The following is a 16,887-nucleotide window of genomic DNA, read 5'->3' on the forward strand; positions in this document are numbered from 1 at the left end:
CAAGGCTAAAAATTTTAGGCCAGAGCATATAACAAAATTACTATAAATCAGTGGTAGTTACAAACAATTACATAAAAATAATCTTATTTGGTAATTTGTATTATATTTCTCTTTCTCTGGCCTCTCTTCATTTTTTATTCGATTTGTATTTATTTTCAACTCAACATATTATTTGCATTTATTACTACTAATGAGAAATAATGGCTTAAGTCTATGTGCAGGGAATGGTGATAGAGATAGAATTTTCATTCAATGTTTTTGACTTAGAATATTTTAATCTTCATAGCATTACTTTTTGGTTAAATACTTCTGTCCTTTGCAATGTACCTTTTATCACTATAAAATTTGCTTTTTCATAAGAAGAAATGTAGTATCTCAATTTTGCAGATTTTGTTTTCCATTGACTTTTCTAAAAGTTGTGAGAGGTGCTTTTCATAATTTAATGTTTAATTTTCTGAGATCCTGCCTCATTTATGACATGGTGCTTTAATTGTATTGGTGTCTTTAATTTTTAAAAATTTGTTTTTCTGGGAAAAACATTAAAAATTATGTTGAAAATATACAGATATCTTCATGATATCTATACAGTATTGTTTTATCTGACCATTTAAAATAATGTTATTGAATTTAAGTGCATATATTATTATGATTTACATGAATAAACCTATTTTCAAAGTTGCACAAATAAAGAGGCTTTGTCCACGTGTTTGAATACATATTTTGGACTGTTTTAACTTTTAGAGCTATGTCCCTTGTGTGTAGATTTTTATATGATTGTCCTGGGGGGAAAAACTGGTTTTACTGGGTGGTGTTTTCCCCCAGTGTAACTGAATAAATTGATGATTACTTTCAGTATGATGTGGAAGTAGTTGCGTCTGTTACTAGGATTTTGGTTCAGACATTTCACCAAGCATAAAATCAGGTAAACCAAATAATACCAATAATAAGATCATCATCCTACTAGACAATGCATAAAAGACAGATTTTTTCCAGATTTTGAAAATGAGTTAAAAGCAGTATAAATGTTTTCTACTTGAATTGAAAAAATTGAAGTTGGAAATATTTGCCTGCTTTTGACAGGGGATGAAAAATCACAAGTATCAGTTATTATGAACCTTTAAAATATATTGGCTCTAGAAATTTTTACCATTAATCGCTATCTTTACTTGATGTGTATAATACTGCGTGTGGAGTCCCTGTCAATTTTTACTATATAATTACGTAATCTGTTTCTATGAGTTTCAATAACTAATCTTTTTTCTACTATCATATAAATAAAATTACAAATCATAAAAGAATGCATTATCTAATTAGTCTTTATTTTAGGAAATAAAGTGTAAAATCAGGACTTATGTGAAAGGTTTTTCACTGGATAGGTGTATAGCTAGGACAAATGAATGGATAGATGGGAAGGATGAGGTAAATGTACGAGTGAATGCATAGATAGTTATTGATCTACACACCCACAGGAAGGGACGTGGGGGACATAAGAGAACACCCCCTTAGATTTGTGATGCATGGAATAGGTAATATGAATTTTTCTATAGTCACCTTTTGAAGTTGAAAGAGAAATGCATAGTAATGGAATGTATTTGATAATACTTTTTGTTTGTTTTATGTTTGTTTGTTTGTTTGTTTGTTTTTTGAGATGGCGTTTCCCTCTTGTTGCCCAGGCTAGGGTGCAATGGTACGGTCTTGGTTCACTGCAACCTCTGCCTCTCAGGTTTAAGCGATTCTCCCACCTCAGCCTCCTGAGTACCTGGGATTACAGGTGCCCACAACCACACCCAGCTAAATTTTGTATTTTTAGTAAAGATGGGGGTCTCACCATGTTGGCCAGGCTGGTCTCGAACTCCTGACCTCGGGTGATCCACCCACCTCAGCCTAATAATCCATAATACATAATAAAAACTCTGTCAATCAATGATGTGTATTTTTTCTTCGTGATGTGTAATAGCTAGCTTTCACTGTTGCACTTCCTCTGTAGACTTAGCCCAGTTGGCTAAACTACTTGATGGCTTTAAAGTGATATAATTGTATGTCTGAATTGTTTTCCACCAAGATCTTGAATCAAGTCACTCAGCCATGGTCTTTTTCCACAGATCTTCATGTTGGACAAAACTCCATTGTCACAAACTCACTAGTTCTGACTTCTGGGTTGGAGAATATGTAGTGTTTTGTTCAATATATGAGGACATATTGCTAACAGTGAATACATTCCTTGACAAGCATGAAAAGCAAATTTAGGGAGTCTACAAACTCAATCAAGATTTATTCTTCAGCTTTCTTGGCTCTAACAATTTTAGAGATGTCCAAAAAATGTTCCCTCTCTCTTTAGCTTTTGCCTGTCATTGTTTCTCTCTCTCTGCCTGCCTTCTCTTCACACTTCTAATAATATCAGATTAAATGTTCTCATTGGGTTGGAATTGGATGACAAACATGTGAGGATATAATTAGTGTCATATGCTTTTGATTTTCTAGTAAGATTTTTAATTTTCAAAATTCTTGTAATGGAAGAGGTTTGAATGTATCTTAGGTGACCAGAAAAAATGTGGTCACCTTCAACTGGAAAAATATTCTGAAGAAAATTTTGAAGAGAAAGAGATGAAAAAAAATAAATCATGATGAAAGTGGAGAGAAGTAGAAGGCATTAAACTTTATTAAATATAGATGCAATAAAAATAGAACGTTAGAAATTAGATGAACAAAGGAACACATCTGCTGTAGGCATGAAGTGCTTTAAAAGCAGCAATAAAGAAATATAAATTCTTTGTGATCAACATGCATGGCAGTGTTCAGTGAATGCTTAATAACCTTACCTAACTTTTTTGGGTTTTGATATTTGTTTGTTTAACCTATTTAACTTTTCTCAAAGTTGTCTCCTGATTTTATTTACACTATATTCTGATGTTTCAATATGACAATTCTGGTTTTATCTAGAACCAAGTATTTGTGTGTTCTGCTAAAAGATAATCAACTCCTAAAGTAGTATTATTAAGATAATATGAAAAATTGTTTTCCTAATAATCTTTAACATTTGAGTAATATATTCACTGTAAATATTCACATAGAAATAGATCTGCTTTTCTCAAATCATTTCATGTAACTCAGATAACCCACAGCTCACATACTCTGCATGACGTTAATCAGTATTCCAAAAAAACGGGAGCTCTGGTTCAATTGATTTGCAAAACACTGCATGTGCTATGTAGCTTCCTCTTAGAGTTTTACAGAGCCCGTCACATATTAATGGCTCTGAGAGGGCTTAAATAAAATAGTAATACTGATGATGCTGTTAAACCAAATCTATTTCCTAAACAGTTTGAGAAATGCCAAAATATGTACAACGAATTACATGGTTGAACTTCTTAATGGATACTTTTACATTGTTATATCAATTAAGGTACGACGTAATACTGCAAAAGAATGTCTCCTCACTTCTGCTCCCAAGCAATCATCCCTATATTTGGTAGGGATTTATATGGTCCTGTGCTAAACTTTACAATTACAGTCTGGAAACTAGATTGACAAGCTCTTCCCTATCACTTCCTGATATTAATGAAATATTCCTATATTTGTAATCCCATTCATTCCCTTGGCTTTCTCCTTAATCTTTTAAATCCACTGCCAGAAAATCCCCTTTGAATCTTGACCCAACCCATCACTATTTGGGAAAAAGTTCTATTCCTGCCAGTCTACTTTTGCCCACTTTCCAGCTTCACCCGTTAGCCCTCTCCTATTAACATGCACTTCCTTCGACATCCAAGCATTTGGAATTCTTTGGGAAGCTCTTCTTTTCCTTCCTTCCTTCCTTCTTTCCTTCCTCCTTTCCTTTCCTTTCTTTTCCTTTCCTTTCCTTTCCTTTCCCTTCCCTTCCCTTCCCCCTTCCCTTCCCTTCCCTTCTCTTCCCTCCTCTTCCTGTCTTCCTCTCTTCTTTCCTTCTTTCCTTCCTTCCTTCCTTCTTTCCTTTCTTTCTCTCTTTCTCTCTTTCACAGAGTTGCACTCTTGTTGCCCAGGCTGGAGTGCAATGGCACAGTCTCAGCTCATTGCAACCTCTGCCTCCCAGGTTCAAGCAGTTCTCCTGCCTCAAACTCCCGAGTAGCTGGGATTACAGGCATGCACCACCACGCCTGGCTAATTTTGTATTTTTAGTAGAGACAGGGTTTCTCCACGTTGGTCAGGCTGGTCTCGAACTCTCAACCTCAGGTGATCTGCCCGCCTTGGCCTCCCAAAGTGCTGGTATTACAGGTGTGAGCCACCGCGCCCAGCTGGGAAGCTCCCCTTTCTGTCCTGTGTTCAGCCCAAACCTGCTCTCAGTTTTCTCACATATGAGAGGAAATACAAATTTGTGCCAAAATGTAAATAACATTCCCCTTGAGACATGTTGACATTTCGATATAGAACAATTCTTGCGTCTCTCAGGACTGAATCTTGTGTAGTGTAATTCCGGCCTCCCTCCTCCCCAGCATGTAGGTGCTCTTTATTCAGCTCAATTCCACAGGTCCATCCTGAGGCCTCTGGCAGACTGGAGGAAAGTTGGATAGCTCTTGGTCTACACAATCCTACACATTGAGCTTTCAGGGCTGACTGATGAAGAGGATGCTAAATGCCAGGGTCTTTAATTTAAGAAACTATACTAGCACCAAATAGCGGCTTCTTTGTATTAATCTACATGGAAATCTGCCTTTTCTTTGATGTGCAAATAGTGACCTTGATGGCTTTGCATAAAATGTCTTTCGGATCTGTCATCTGCTGATAGATTTGGTTTTCAATCTCTGGCAGTTTTCATTTAGCCACCACTTATTTACATTATTTGAGTACCCCTAGTCCATTCTGCATTCTACTGTTTGTCACCTATGTGCCCTTGGGGGATACCGTCTAGGTATTTGATTGGTCTCAAACATAGCTACCTTAATAGTAAGCCGGTGCCTGTCTTTGCTCACAGGGGTGCGTCTTGACAGAGTACGTGGAGGTCGGCAGAAGTACAAGCGCAGAATAGATGCGGAGAACAGCCCATACCTGAACCCTCAGCTGGTTCAGCCAGCCAAAAAGCCATGTAAGTACAGCAGATGTGTCTGGCTTCCCAGAACATGAAATCCTCCTAGTTGGCTCTATGTACATCAGCTTTGGCATGCCCATCCCTACTGACTCCAAGGAGGCTTCTCTTTGTTGGAGAACAGTGGCTCTATTCCCAAAGATTGTTTGTGAGGAGCGACAGCAACTCAGCTTATTATCTTGTTTTTTCTTTTAGAGATATCTGTGGTTTTCTCTCTCCAGCCTTTTTTTTAACCTAGTCATTTTGTGGAAGCATAAGCATATTAATGCACAGCTTATATAGTGTGAATTTTACATTTACTGGTTATCTTTATTTGCAGAGGTACATAAAATGGATCATACTGTGATCATTAGTTCATTGGAGCTGTTAGTTTCAGATTTCACAAGAAAGTGATTTTTGTAGTTTTCACTAACTAAATGAGTTTGACTGCTCAACCTCCCAGTGAAAATACATTAGGGGCCTCATTAATTTGGAGCTATAGAAGGTTAACACACTAGCTAGCAATAGATTAAAACAAGAATGGGCACTACTAATAACAAGCATAGGTTGCTGGTTCCATCTGAGATGTCCTTATGGATGGTATGAATTGTTTTTAAAGAGCTCATGGTTTTATGGAGCCAAGTTGCAATTTGAAAGGATGACTGGTACATTGCTAAAATGCAAGCCCCATTCTTTTTGTCATTAACGAAAAAGAGTTGGAATATAGATTGAGGAAATCACTGTATCCTATTTTCTGAAAATCAGAAAATCAGAAAATAGTTAATAGTTGTAGTGCAACAGAACTAGCGTTTTAGGATGTTTATGAATAGGGATCCTACTGGGCATGGAGAAGTGCTTTGGTGAAAACTGTTTTCAAATTTAGCTGTCTTTGTCTAAGAAGACACAACAAGCACTCACCAGAGGAAAATGCATCTGTAGCAGTTCTAGGAAAGACATGGGTAATTTTTGATCTGCCTTCACGGGAAGAGAAGGTGTCCACTTCTAATTCAGATTCTCCAGGAGGGGTCACTGCTGTGCATCATACATATGTGAGCATATGGAAATCTGTTAAATAAATAAAACAGACCCTGAACTGTAAATGAAAGGACATTTTAGCTATGTCAAAGGAAAAACACCAGTTTTACATAAAATTAAAGCTTAAGTGAACATATGGCATAGTTTCCTTTTGCCTTTCCAAAAAACATTATGTTGATTATACCTTCAATTGTCCAATCTGGCATTCTTCTCCTCAGCCTGCATAAGCTGTTTGGCATTCTGCAAATACAATCAAGGACTGCATTAAACAGATTTTGCACATTATAATAAAAACCTCTCTGATAATACAATAAAATGCAATAAACACTAATGCTTAATTTCATTAGAGGTTTAGTTTTTCTGAATTCACTAATATACAGACTGCCCATTTCTCATTTATTTTATACAAACATTGACTGAAACCATTGATAATTTCCTCTACTGAAAGAAAAATGAGCACCAGCCCATGTGTAAGTTGAAATGATAGAGAAGCATCTATGGTTTTCTTCGTAAACCTGAGAAATTGGGAAGTGGCTTGTCAAGTACCTTTAAGAAGATTACAGCAATTTCAGTGAGCTCCATTTGTCTGAGATAAAGAGGACTCCTAATAAATCATTACTCATTATCTAAAGGCCTCTGTGTTAATTTTCCTTAGTCCATCCAATTAGTGTGTTTTTGTAACAAACATTTATAAAACTTAATTTTCAGATCCTGTCAGATAAGTGTCAAGAGACTGTGCCTGAGCTTAGCTGAGAAAGTGGCTGGGGAGATTTCTGGACCCTGACTGATTGTGTACTACAAAGGCCCAAGAATGAAAATTGGGTTCTATTGATTCTAATTAGGGAAACATTAAATAAGATTTAACTAGAAACAGTGCTGCCGGCTATTCCATTTTCTGAATGATGGGAATTTCTAAGCTTCAACCAAATTTCTCTGACCTCTCTTTTCAAGTATCCATTGACTTGGATAATGCCAGTGCTATGTTCCCTGTACTAAAAAAAAAAAAAAAAACCAACTAGAATCATGATTACTTTTGGATATATTTTTATGCTCTTTACTATTGGATTTTCTTCTAATCCTGAGAATCTAATGGTTGCTGACAGGTTTTGTTGCATTGTCAGAGCAATGAAAGTTGAAACTTTTCCAAGCATAACTAAAAGTACGGGGTGTTGTTTCTGTAGCATATACAAAAAAAAATCCAAATTAAATATTAAAAAATTAATCTCTATTTAATTTTTAATTCTTTTCTAGTCAACATAGTATTTGGGAATATTTCCTCCCAAATCTGCGTACTCAATTTGATGATGATTGAATATTATCTGTTGTCTATTTGAAATAAGTACAATTAATATGGGAGCCATATTCATAAATGTTTAAATGTTATGTTAGAAAAAGTGCTAATTATAGCTTGGACAAGCCTCATTCTTTCATAAAAGGAGATAAAATGAATGCTATATTTAACTCTAAGTTATGTGAAGTCTTTTTATATTGGGTTAAAGAAGTTAAAAACTTATAGGGAGAGGCAAATAGTCTGGTAAACACATTGGGAACTTTGGCTGTGTTCACAAGAACCTCATTTAAAGTCCTGGTTTTCTACGGTAATAGTACATAGAACATTAAAATATGTGGGTTTATTCTTACCTGTTTGTATCTCCACTTAGAAGAAAGCATAAAATCTTAAGCTACATATAGAAATTGAAAATAGGGCCAACAAGAAAAATCATTCTGCTACCAAGACTTTACAGCCCCTTCCATAAATTCTCACATGCCCCTGAGCAATAAAACACATTTGATGTGATGCTTTCCATTTGTTTCTAGTGTTTATTTTTTGAACGATTTTTAAAATATATATCACAAATTTCAGAGAGATAAATCTGAACCAGAGAATGAACTAAGGACAACTGATGAAAATAGAGGATTAAAGAATTTGACACACAGAAGAGAAAATGACTGTAACATTTAAGGAGGAGTATTTTTATGGAAACATACTAGCTGTATTTGGAAGACTGGCTGGGTGTGTGGGGAGGGGGAGAAAAAAATAAATTCCTATTTAATGCATCCCATGGAGATAGAGTTATATAGTCAGTAATTCACCAAGGCAGAAGGGCTCTGACCTTTCCTCTTCTTTAAAGGAATTAAGACAATTAATGACTTTCATGCCCATTGTGACTATAGGCATTAGTAGTTCTTTGCCTCCTGTGTTATGATCTATATTTCAATGGTTTACTGGGGGTTTTATTTTAAGCTATTGTATACCATTTAATCTACTTCACCAAATCCCTCTTAAGAATCAAAGCACAAACCCAGAAAGCATCTAACTTCTCTTATCTGTTTGCTATAAAAATTTTCACTACAGGACAGAGGCTTCATTCCAGCAAAAGCAGGTAGAGCAAAGAAGAAAAAAAAAGATTACATTCTATCATGGCGGCAGTGGCGTATGTCTTGCTATGAGTTTTCCTGCACACTGTTTAATATATACCTATTGAGCCATAATTGGAATATTTAGAGTTTATTGTAGGATATTTGGATTGTTTTTCAAAACACAAAATACTCTAGGGTTTATAAAAGAGGGATGATACTACTAGTGATCTTGTAGTGCTCTGGTCTGATCCTGCAGATAACAAGATTGTCTCACATTTGTTGGTGGCTGAACCGGAGAAGATCTATGCCATGCCTGACCCTACTGTCCCCGACAGTGACATCAAAGCCCTCACTACACTGTGTGACTTGGCCGACAGAGAGTTGGTGGTTATCATTGGATGGGCGAAGCATATTCCAGGTACATTTTCCGAAAAGAAAAAGAAAAGAAAAGGTTGCAATTAATTCCCTAGGTTATGTATATAGATTTGGGCGAATTCAAATTATTCTCGTTTGAACTTAAAAAAAAACCCTTTACATTTATTTTTAATCATAATTTAGAGCTTTGCATATCCTAATAGAATCCTTAGACTTTATATTATTTATATTGGTACCACCTCGAGTTCTTGTTAGTTTTTCATATGTACAGGTACTACTGCCAGTGTAAGCTAATGAGAATATAAATTTAAAACATTTCTTTATCCTTTGTCAAAATTCCTACCTTTTTCCTAGCAAATACTTCTACTTTTTCTTTTCACTTTAAAAAATGTTTTTGTCAGCGGTAGACTAATATACTATTTTCCCAACTAAGAATCACTAGTTTTGTTCATAGTGGCTAGTTATATCCTATTGCTAGTCATATTCGCAAGCTTTGCTTTGGTTTACAATCAGCTATTTATCTTAACTTTACAGATAAATTGTGAAAATAAATATTAAATGGACATGGTAACTTTTCCTATATGGTAATTTAAAGTTAGCATTTAAAAATATTTCTCTTCTTTTTTTCTTGACCCATCCTGTAATATGAACAAATATATACATGCTTGTAAGTTTTGAGAATGTTAGTATTCTACTTGAATTATTTTTTATTTGTTTGGAGTTGAATTTTCAAATAGTTTATGAACAAGTTTTCAAATGATGAGCAATGTTTTTCTGGTACAGTTAACTTATTTCTGTCTCCTTAAACTAGTTTGTCTTTATGCTTTGAATGCTACAGTAATTTCTTTAATCAAATTGATGGAAGTCCCTTTCCCAGCCCACACTGAAACCAATTTATTGGTCATGATACGCCAGCTATGTTGCTAACAGTCGTAACGAACTGTCAGGCGATATCGCAGTGAAGCTAATTTGAAGTCATTAGGTGTGCAGCGTTCAGGCGACAATTTGTTACAGTGGTTAGGAACACAGCTGACATTTCTGAATGGCTTTGTTCGTTGCAGTTCTAGATGAGGCCAAGCAAATTGTAAACTAATTTAAACATCACTCTGTATTATACCAGCTACTTTGTCTTACACTGTTTGCTAATAAAGCCCCCCAAATTAAGTCAAAACTAGTTAAATAGGTGAGCTTGTATATTCTTTAGAAGACACCTACACAAGGATTGCTACATATAAAAGAAGAATAAGGATTTGACTGTGTGGATATTTGATATTGCAGTTGGATTGTAATCACATCTGTATGACTTTTAGAAAAATAAAAAGAAAGGATTTACTGCAAGATGTAAGACAATTGTTGATTAATGCAGTGGGAACAGCCAGAATTTACTTCAACAGTGTATGAAAACTTATTTGTAAGGAAAGCACTGTTGAAGGGCTTAGAGACGAAAGAAACAAGACTAACATTTGTTGAAGTGTCCATAGACACTTTTTTAGATGATTGATATATATCATTTATATTAATATATCATTATGATATATGTATACACACATTTTAAATATTATTTTCACCCAGGATTTCTCAGCCTTGGCATTATTGATATTTGGGATGAGATAATTATTTGTCATGAGGGGCTGCCCTGTTCATTGTAGGAGGTTTAGAGGCACCCATTGCCTCTACCCACTAGATGCCAGTAGCACCCCTGAATTGTGAGAAACAAAACTGTCTTCAAACAGTCCCAAATGTCCTCCAGGAGATAAAATCGCCCCAGCCTGACCCTCCTCCCCCAAACTGAAAACCACTGTTCTAACCCAGGAATCAGGTATTATTATTCTCAATTCAAAGATAGGGAGAGTTGAGGTAGAGAGAGGTAAAAAACACCTGTGCAAATTCACAGCAATATCCAGTACCTTCAGAGTGGCTTCCTGGAGTAGAATCAAGATATTTTAGTCTCCAGTGGATTGCATTTAAAAAACCTATTTCAAAATGATAATGATGATAATATCGTTATTAACAACAGCGTGAAAAGCTGTGTCACTATGGTTCCAAACCACCCATTATTTCGGAGAGTTCTGCTCAAGTTCTCCCTGAAATAAAAGATTTGTAAGGCCAATATTTTGATATCATACAGGTAAAGCATAATAAAAACCAATAAAAGTCAACAATTTCTCTTGAACTTTCTAGTAAGGAAAGTCAGTGATAAATATTTAGGTCCGACTGTACATCCAAGTAGAAATGTCAGCTTACAAAGGGACTTGTCAGAGTAAAGGGGCGCTAGTGACTTTTGTAAAGATAGCAACTTTAAATAACTATGAGTAACACCATTTCCAGTGGTGGAAACAATTACTATACGATTATGGGTTCAGTCTTAAGCTGAGGCTTAGAATTGGTGGGGACTGACGTTATTCTCTCTCTATAGCAAATGTCAGAAGAGTTCACTGTGGAGTGGTGATTCACAGCTCTGATTTTCGTGATACCCTGAGGGTGTTTTAAATGATTGCAAGGAATATCATGGCTCTTCAGAAAGGGATTAGCAAAACAAGAGTTAACGGAAATTAAAAAAAAATTTTTTAACAATACCTATGCCATACAGTGCTTGAGGTAGAAGGAGAGGGTGTTCCGATATCAAAGTGTGCTGCCTTATCCTGGGTTCAGGAGGTTGGTCGGTAGAGGACCACACTACAGCTATATGGACTGAGAGACAGGGAAATAAAGGCTGGAGAAAGTAAAGATTAAAGTCACATTTCTGCCTTGATAAAAGTAAAATCGTGTTCTTGAGAACATGAACCAATCCTGATAACTGGGGTCATAGCCGGAATTAAAGCCAAATCAGAACTGAAATTTCACCTGTCTTGGTCTTAACTTTAAAACTCTTTGTTTTTCTAAAGCTTATGTTAAAGTGAAGTCATTTTTTAATACACAAAAATTCAAGCCACTGTTATCTTTATGCTGTTCTCAGTTTTGTGTAATTACACCCATACACATACATATATGTTTTTCAAATTAAGTTTAGCATCGAAAATGAGTAGTTTTTCTGTGCTGCTTTGAATGTACTTTTGCATACTTTCTTTATAAGAAAGTGAAGAATACAACAAAAGAAGATATTGAAGAAAATACATGTGGAATATGTTTTTTTATCAGTAAATAGAATTAGTTGACTTACATTAATAAATCATATAAATGGGAAAGTGTGTTGTTATGAAACATGACCATACTTTATCTCTAGAAGAAAAAAGATCACAAGGGCTTTAGAAAATGCTTGACTTTAGTTGGAGGAGCATAAGGGCACAAGAACAGATGATGGTGCCCTAATAGCCCTTTTTAAGAATGACAGGGCCCAGCCATTAGCATCCTTTTATATCCTTGGAAATTGCTCATGCCTCGCTTTTCTGGTTCCTATCTGCCTGACTCTTTTTTATTTCTCTTTCAATTTCGTCTGCGCTCGGATAAGCGCATGCTAACACAATATGATTGAGCTGTAAAATGGAACGCTGTCGCCTCTAATCTCTTTTATGTAGATACGGAGGTACTGCACACTCCACTTCACTCCCTCTCCATTGTTGGCCTTTTTTAGAATGGGTTGCCAAGTAATGGAGGCTCTGTCAAATATTAGAGCTAGGTTTCACAGGGTGTGTGATAAGACGATTATCAGCCCAACAGTCAGATCTATTATTGTTCTTTTTGGTTGATTAAAATATTATTATGTACTGTACCTTTGTTAGCAAAATGCAGAATGTGCTTAGTCAGATGGTGCTTTAAAAAGCGTAACCCATGTTAGCTGACCTATATAAATGGCTTAAATATATTTATGGATCTTGCCAGACAACTTAGTTTAAAAGAACAGAATGGTATTTTAACAATTAAATGAATGAATGCATTTTAGAAAAAATTGTCTTTGTTTAATATGGCAAATCTTCAGGTCTGCTTGTTTATTTTTAACATGACAGATTAAGTAATTACCCATTGAAGAAGGAGAACTTTGCTCAAGTTTGGGGGCCTCAGTTACATTTTTCAAATGATCTCTATTGTAATGATATCAAATAGAAAAAAAAATCTATAATTTTTTTTCCTATCAACTGGAGGCAGGAGATATTAAACTCTAAAAGAAAACTACATAAGGAAGATGATGTAATAAAATAGTCTTTAAGTATATGTATTCCCATAAGAAACAGAAATCTAAGCCATATAAACCAATATTTACTATTTGCCCTGAAACATTTTTAAAATAAAAACATTCAGTTAGGAGAACATATCAAAAATTGCTCATTGACTTAGCTTTTTATAGTTTTCTCAGAAGCATTTAGACTTTTCTAGCAATGAAAGGAATCTATAAAGAACATGGATAAACTGTTTCTATATTTAGGGTATAAACTTTGGAAAAGAATAGACAAGCATGTGTAAATATTTACTGCTAAAGATACTGCTTGAAGATATATTTATTGTTCTAATAAATTTTAGAGAGTCCAATTTTTAAGATTATATCATCCACCAACCAAAATTATGGAGGTTTCATTTTTAAAATACTCATTACTGGGTACTGATAGATAAAATACCCATCTTAAAATAGTAGCACCATTAAGTGATTAGGATACGTGCAAAAGCACAATAAAATGTGGCAGAAATAATTTAATGTTATGTTTCCATTTATAATGTAAACTATGTTTCTATGTATATATGTGTGTGATTAAGGTTTGATGTACAGGACACAGGACATGGTTGACTAAGGGTGAGTTATACCATGTGTTAGTCATACCTTATATTCTGTTTTGGGTCTGTATCATTGGCACTTGAAAAATGTTTATTGATTTGTTGACTAAAAATGTCATTGCACAAAACTCTTAATTGGCTCTAAGTTTCCACCCTCTACTCCATCCCATAACTCAATTTACATGGACTTACAATATTTCTACTTTGCTATGAATGAATTAAAACACTTGCAGCCTCTTTTTTCAGGATTAACTTTTCTTCTGTGTATGTAACCTAATGATTTTAGAACTGTGAAGTAGTTAAGTCTTTTAGTTAAGTGAAAGAAAGTTAAATATAAGACCCAAAACCTTGGTACTTAATAAGACTGTTTAAATTATGAGAATATTCAATTATGGAACGGGTGCGGTGGCTCACGCCAGTAATTCCAACACTTTGGGAGGCTGAGGCGGGTGGATAACCTGAGGTCAAGAGTTCAAGATCAGGCTGACCAACATGGCAAAACCCTGTCTCTACTAAAAGTATAAAAATTATCTGGACGTGGTGGTGGGTGCCTGTAATCCCAGTTACTCAGGAGGCTGAGGCAGGAGAATCACTTGAACCCAGGAGGTGGAGGTTGCAGTGAGCCAAGATCACATCACTGCACTCCAGCCTGGGTAAGAAGAGCAAGACTCCATCTCAAAAAAACAAACAAACAACAACAACAAAAAAACAGAATACAATTATGAAATATTTAAAGGTTTTTTTTTTCTTTTTTTTCTTTTATTATTATTATTATTATACTTTTTTTTAATGTACCTAGTAGTTATATACCTGTATACCTATAGTTGTGATTAATAAGGGTCGAATGATTCTGAAAGTAAAATCAGAAAACTTGAGCTGTCGTTGAGTAATTTTTTGTAAGTTACTTAATTGCTCTCACTATCAGTTAAAATAGAAATCAAATGAGGAAAAAATACACATGCAAATTATTTGTATGTATAAATAATTTTCAAATTATAAAGCATGATCTAAATGTACAGCATTCAGTGTTCATTTTTATTTTCAAGGTACTGCCATAGATTGTCATTACAATTAAAACCAAGTGATCTAAAAAGTTCATATTCATAAAAGCAATTTATAAAAATTCAGAACAAACATCAATTTTAATATAGAGGGGAGAAAAGCTTATTTAACCAAGAGAATCATTGTGTAGATACTGTCATAATTTTATTCTACATGGGCAGGAACATTGGCGTCTAAACAATTTAGTCCAGCCTCTTTGGTTAAACCTAAAACAACTGAAAATTTACCAGTTTAATAGTTTCTGAAGTCACAACTATGCCATCAAAATAGGAACCAGTAAGTTGAGAAATAAGTTTTGAAAAAAATAATCTGTAGTATTACTCAGGGACTCTATTTTCTGCAGCTACCCTTGCTGGAAACAAAAAAGTAGACTAACAGAGAAGTAGCTAGGTTTCCTAGGCAGAGATCTAGTTCAAGAGACAAGCCAAAGTTGTGAAAAATGCTCAAAGAGGCCTGTCCTGACCACTCATGCCATTGTTTTTGACCTAATATACAATTCTGTCATCATACTAAATATCCTGTGCTCATGTGATCTCCATTCCAGCATTGCTTTTGCTTGTTCCCAGGACTCCCCAAAATATATTTGCCATCCATACATAACCGTGCTCTTGTATACCTGTGATGAAAGTGAAATAATCATTTCATAGTAATCACTGAATGTAATTTAAGTATTTGAGTGTCTGCTGTATATCTAACACTACACTTTGTACTATGGGAAATTTAAAAGATGTACATGACATGACATCTACCCTGAATGATGGATCTGTGTCTGCATAAATACATATACATGTGTGTGCATATATTTGTGATAAACTACTTGGTTTACAACTTTATTAGTTCCAGAATTTACTCAGCTTTATTTTTTTTCATGGGATTAAGCTTTAAATATAAAACTAATTAACATCTCCATAGTTGTTTATTGTTTACAAAAGACCCTTATAAACTTTTATGTGATGGCCACAACAATTCTGTAGGTAAAGTTTTAATCTTATTAGTCCCACTTTATAGATGAGTAAACCTGAGAGTCAGGAACCTTGACACACACCGTTGATAATGATACTTAGACACATAGTATATTTAACTTAATGTGTTTTTTTGTTTTGGTTTGGTTTGGTTTGGTTTTTTAACAGTGGCTTCCTTATATCTTTCTTTTCATTCCTTGTCTGCTTTTCTGTTGTACATTGTCATTTGTTCCGGATTACCTACTTCTGTTTTATAACAAGTTAAGGCAAATGTAACATATTTGCCCTATCATTAAATCTTATCTATACATTGAGAAATGAAAGATTAAAGGGAAGGAGAGTGAATTTAAAAAGGAAATGTATGTCCCATAAATCAATAAAAATCAAGGTGTTTGGACAAGAGTGTATTCTAAACATTCCTGATTACAAGTTTTACTGAAACAAGTCAATCACTAGCTGCTCATGTGAAGAGCTGGCAAAGTCCTTAAATGATTGGTTGCTAAGATTGGATGCTCCCCGTCTCTGACTCTCTTCAGATCACTTGGCAATTAATCTGATTGAAAATTATAGGTAAATTGGAGCAGAAGTGAGTAGTTGTGCAAGATTTTTGACCACATAAAAAATGTTAGCTCTACCACTTAACAGTTTCTTCTTAGTTTCTTCCTCCCTCCTTCTTGCCTTCCTTTCCTTCCTTCCATGTATAAGCATTTAATGAACTCTATGTCAGACCCTATGTGCTAAGGATACACACATGAATACAGCACAAATTCTGCTTTTAACATCTTCACAGTGTGGTGGGTGATTCAGAGAGGTGATTTGACAACTATAACTGAATTATGAGGGCTATGATAGTCCTCTCCTACAGAGTCACATGGAGACTTAGAAGGAGGAGCATGGGAAGAAGACGTGACTTGAGGCTGGAAAGATCTGCAAGGACCCCATCATGAAAAACCTTGAATTTCATGCTAAGGAAAACAAATTTTATTCTGAAGGCAGTGAAGTGCTATTGAAAGTTTTAACTGAAGATGACCTGAGTTGAACTGCATTTTGAAAAGATTAAAATTGGAACTTCTGAATTATTTTACACACAGAAAGATTTCCCAATACTTTTGAAAACAATTCCTGAGTGCTGAGGATTTCTATATGTACTATGTCCTAAAATATATTATCATTTTAAGTCAAGTTCATGGTAATTGCTAAGCTCTTTTGAATGATAAAGTGACAGGATGAGCTCAATCATTCAGTTCACCATACATTATAATCTTTTAGAAGCCTGAAATTTCCTGAAACTTACCTGAGGATTATCAAAATATCAATATCCTATAGACCTGGCCCAGGTCATATTTTTTTTTT

General features: G+C 34.9%; 1 protein-coding gene across 13 annotated transcripts in view; it reads left to right on the forward strand.

The window, feature by feature from the left end:
* The window catches only part of ESRRG (estrogen related receptor gamma), a 592,692-nt gene that overhangs the window by 521,953 nt on the left and 53,852 nt on the right, over window positions 1-16,887 (forward strand). For all 13 annotated transcript variants that reach the window (XM_063672170.1, XM_054442396.1, XM_054442407.1 and 10 more), the window contains 2 exons: window positions 4,946-5,056; window positions 8,688-8,849. In XM_063672170.1, coding sequence (XP_063528240.1) covers window positions 4,946-5,056; window positions 8,688-8,849 — 273 coding nt within the window. The remainder of the gene's footprint in view (window positions 1-4,945; window positions 5,057-8,687; window positions 8,850-16,887) is intronic.

Source organism: Pongo pygmaeus, chromosome 1, assembly GCF_028885625.2.
Source record: "Pongo pygmaeus isolate AG05252 chromosome 1, NHGRI_mPonPyg2-v2.0_pri, whole genome shotgun sequence".
In the NCBI taxonomy this organism is placed as follows: Eukaryota; Metazoa; Chordata; class Mammalia; order Primates; family Hominidae; genus Pongo; species Pongo pygmaeus.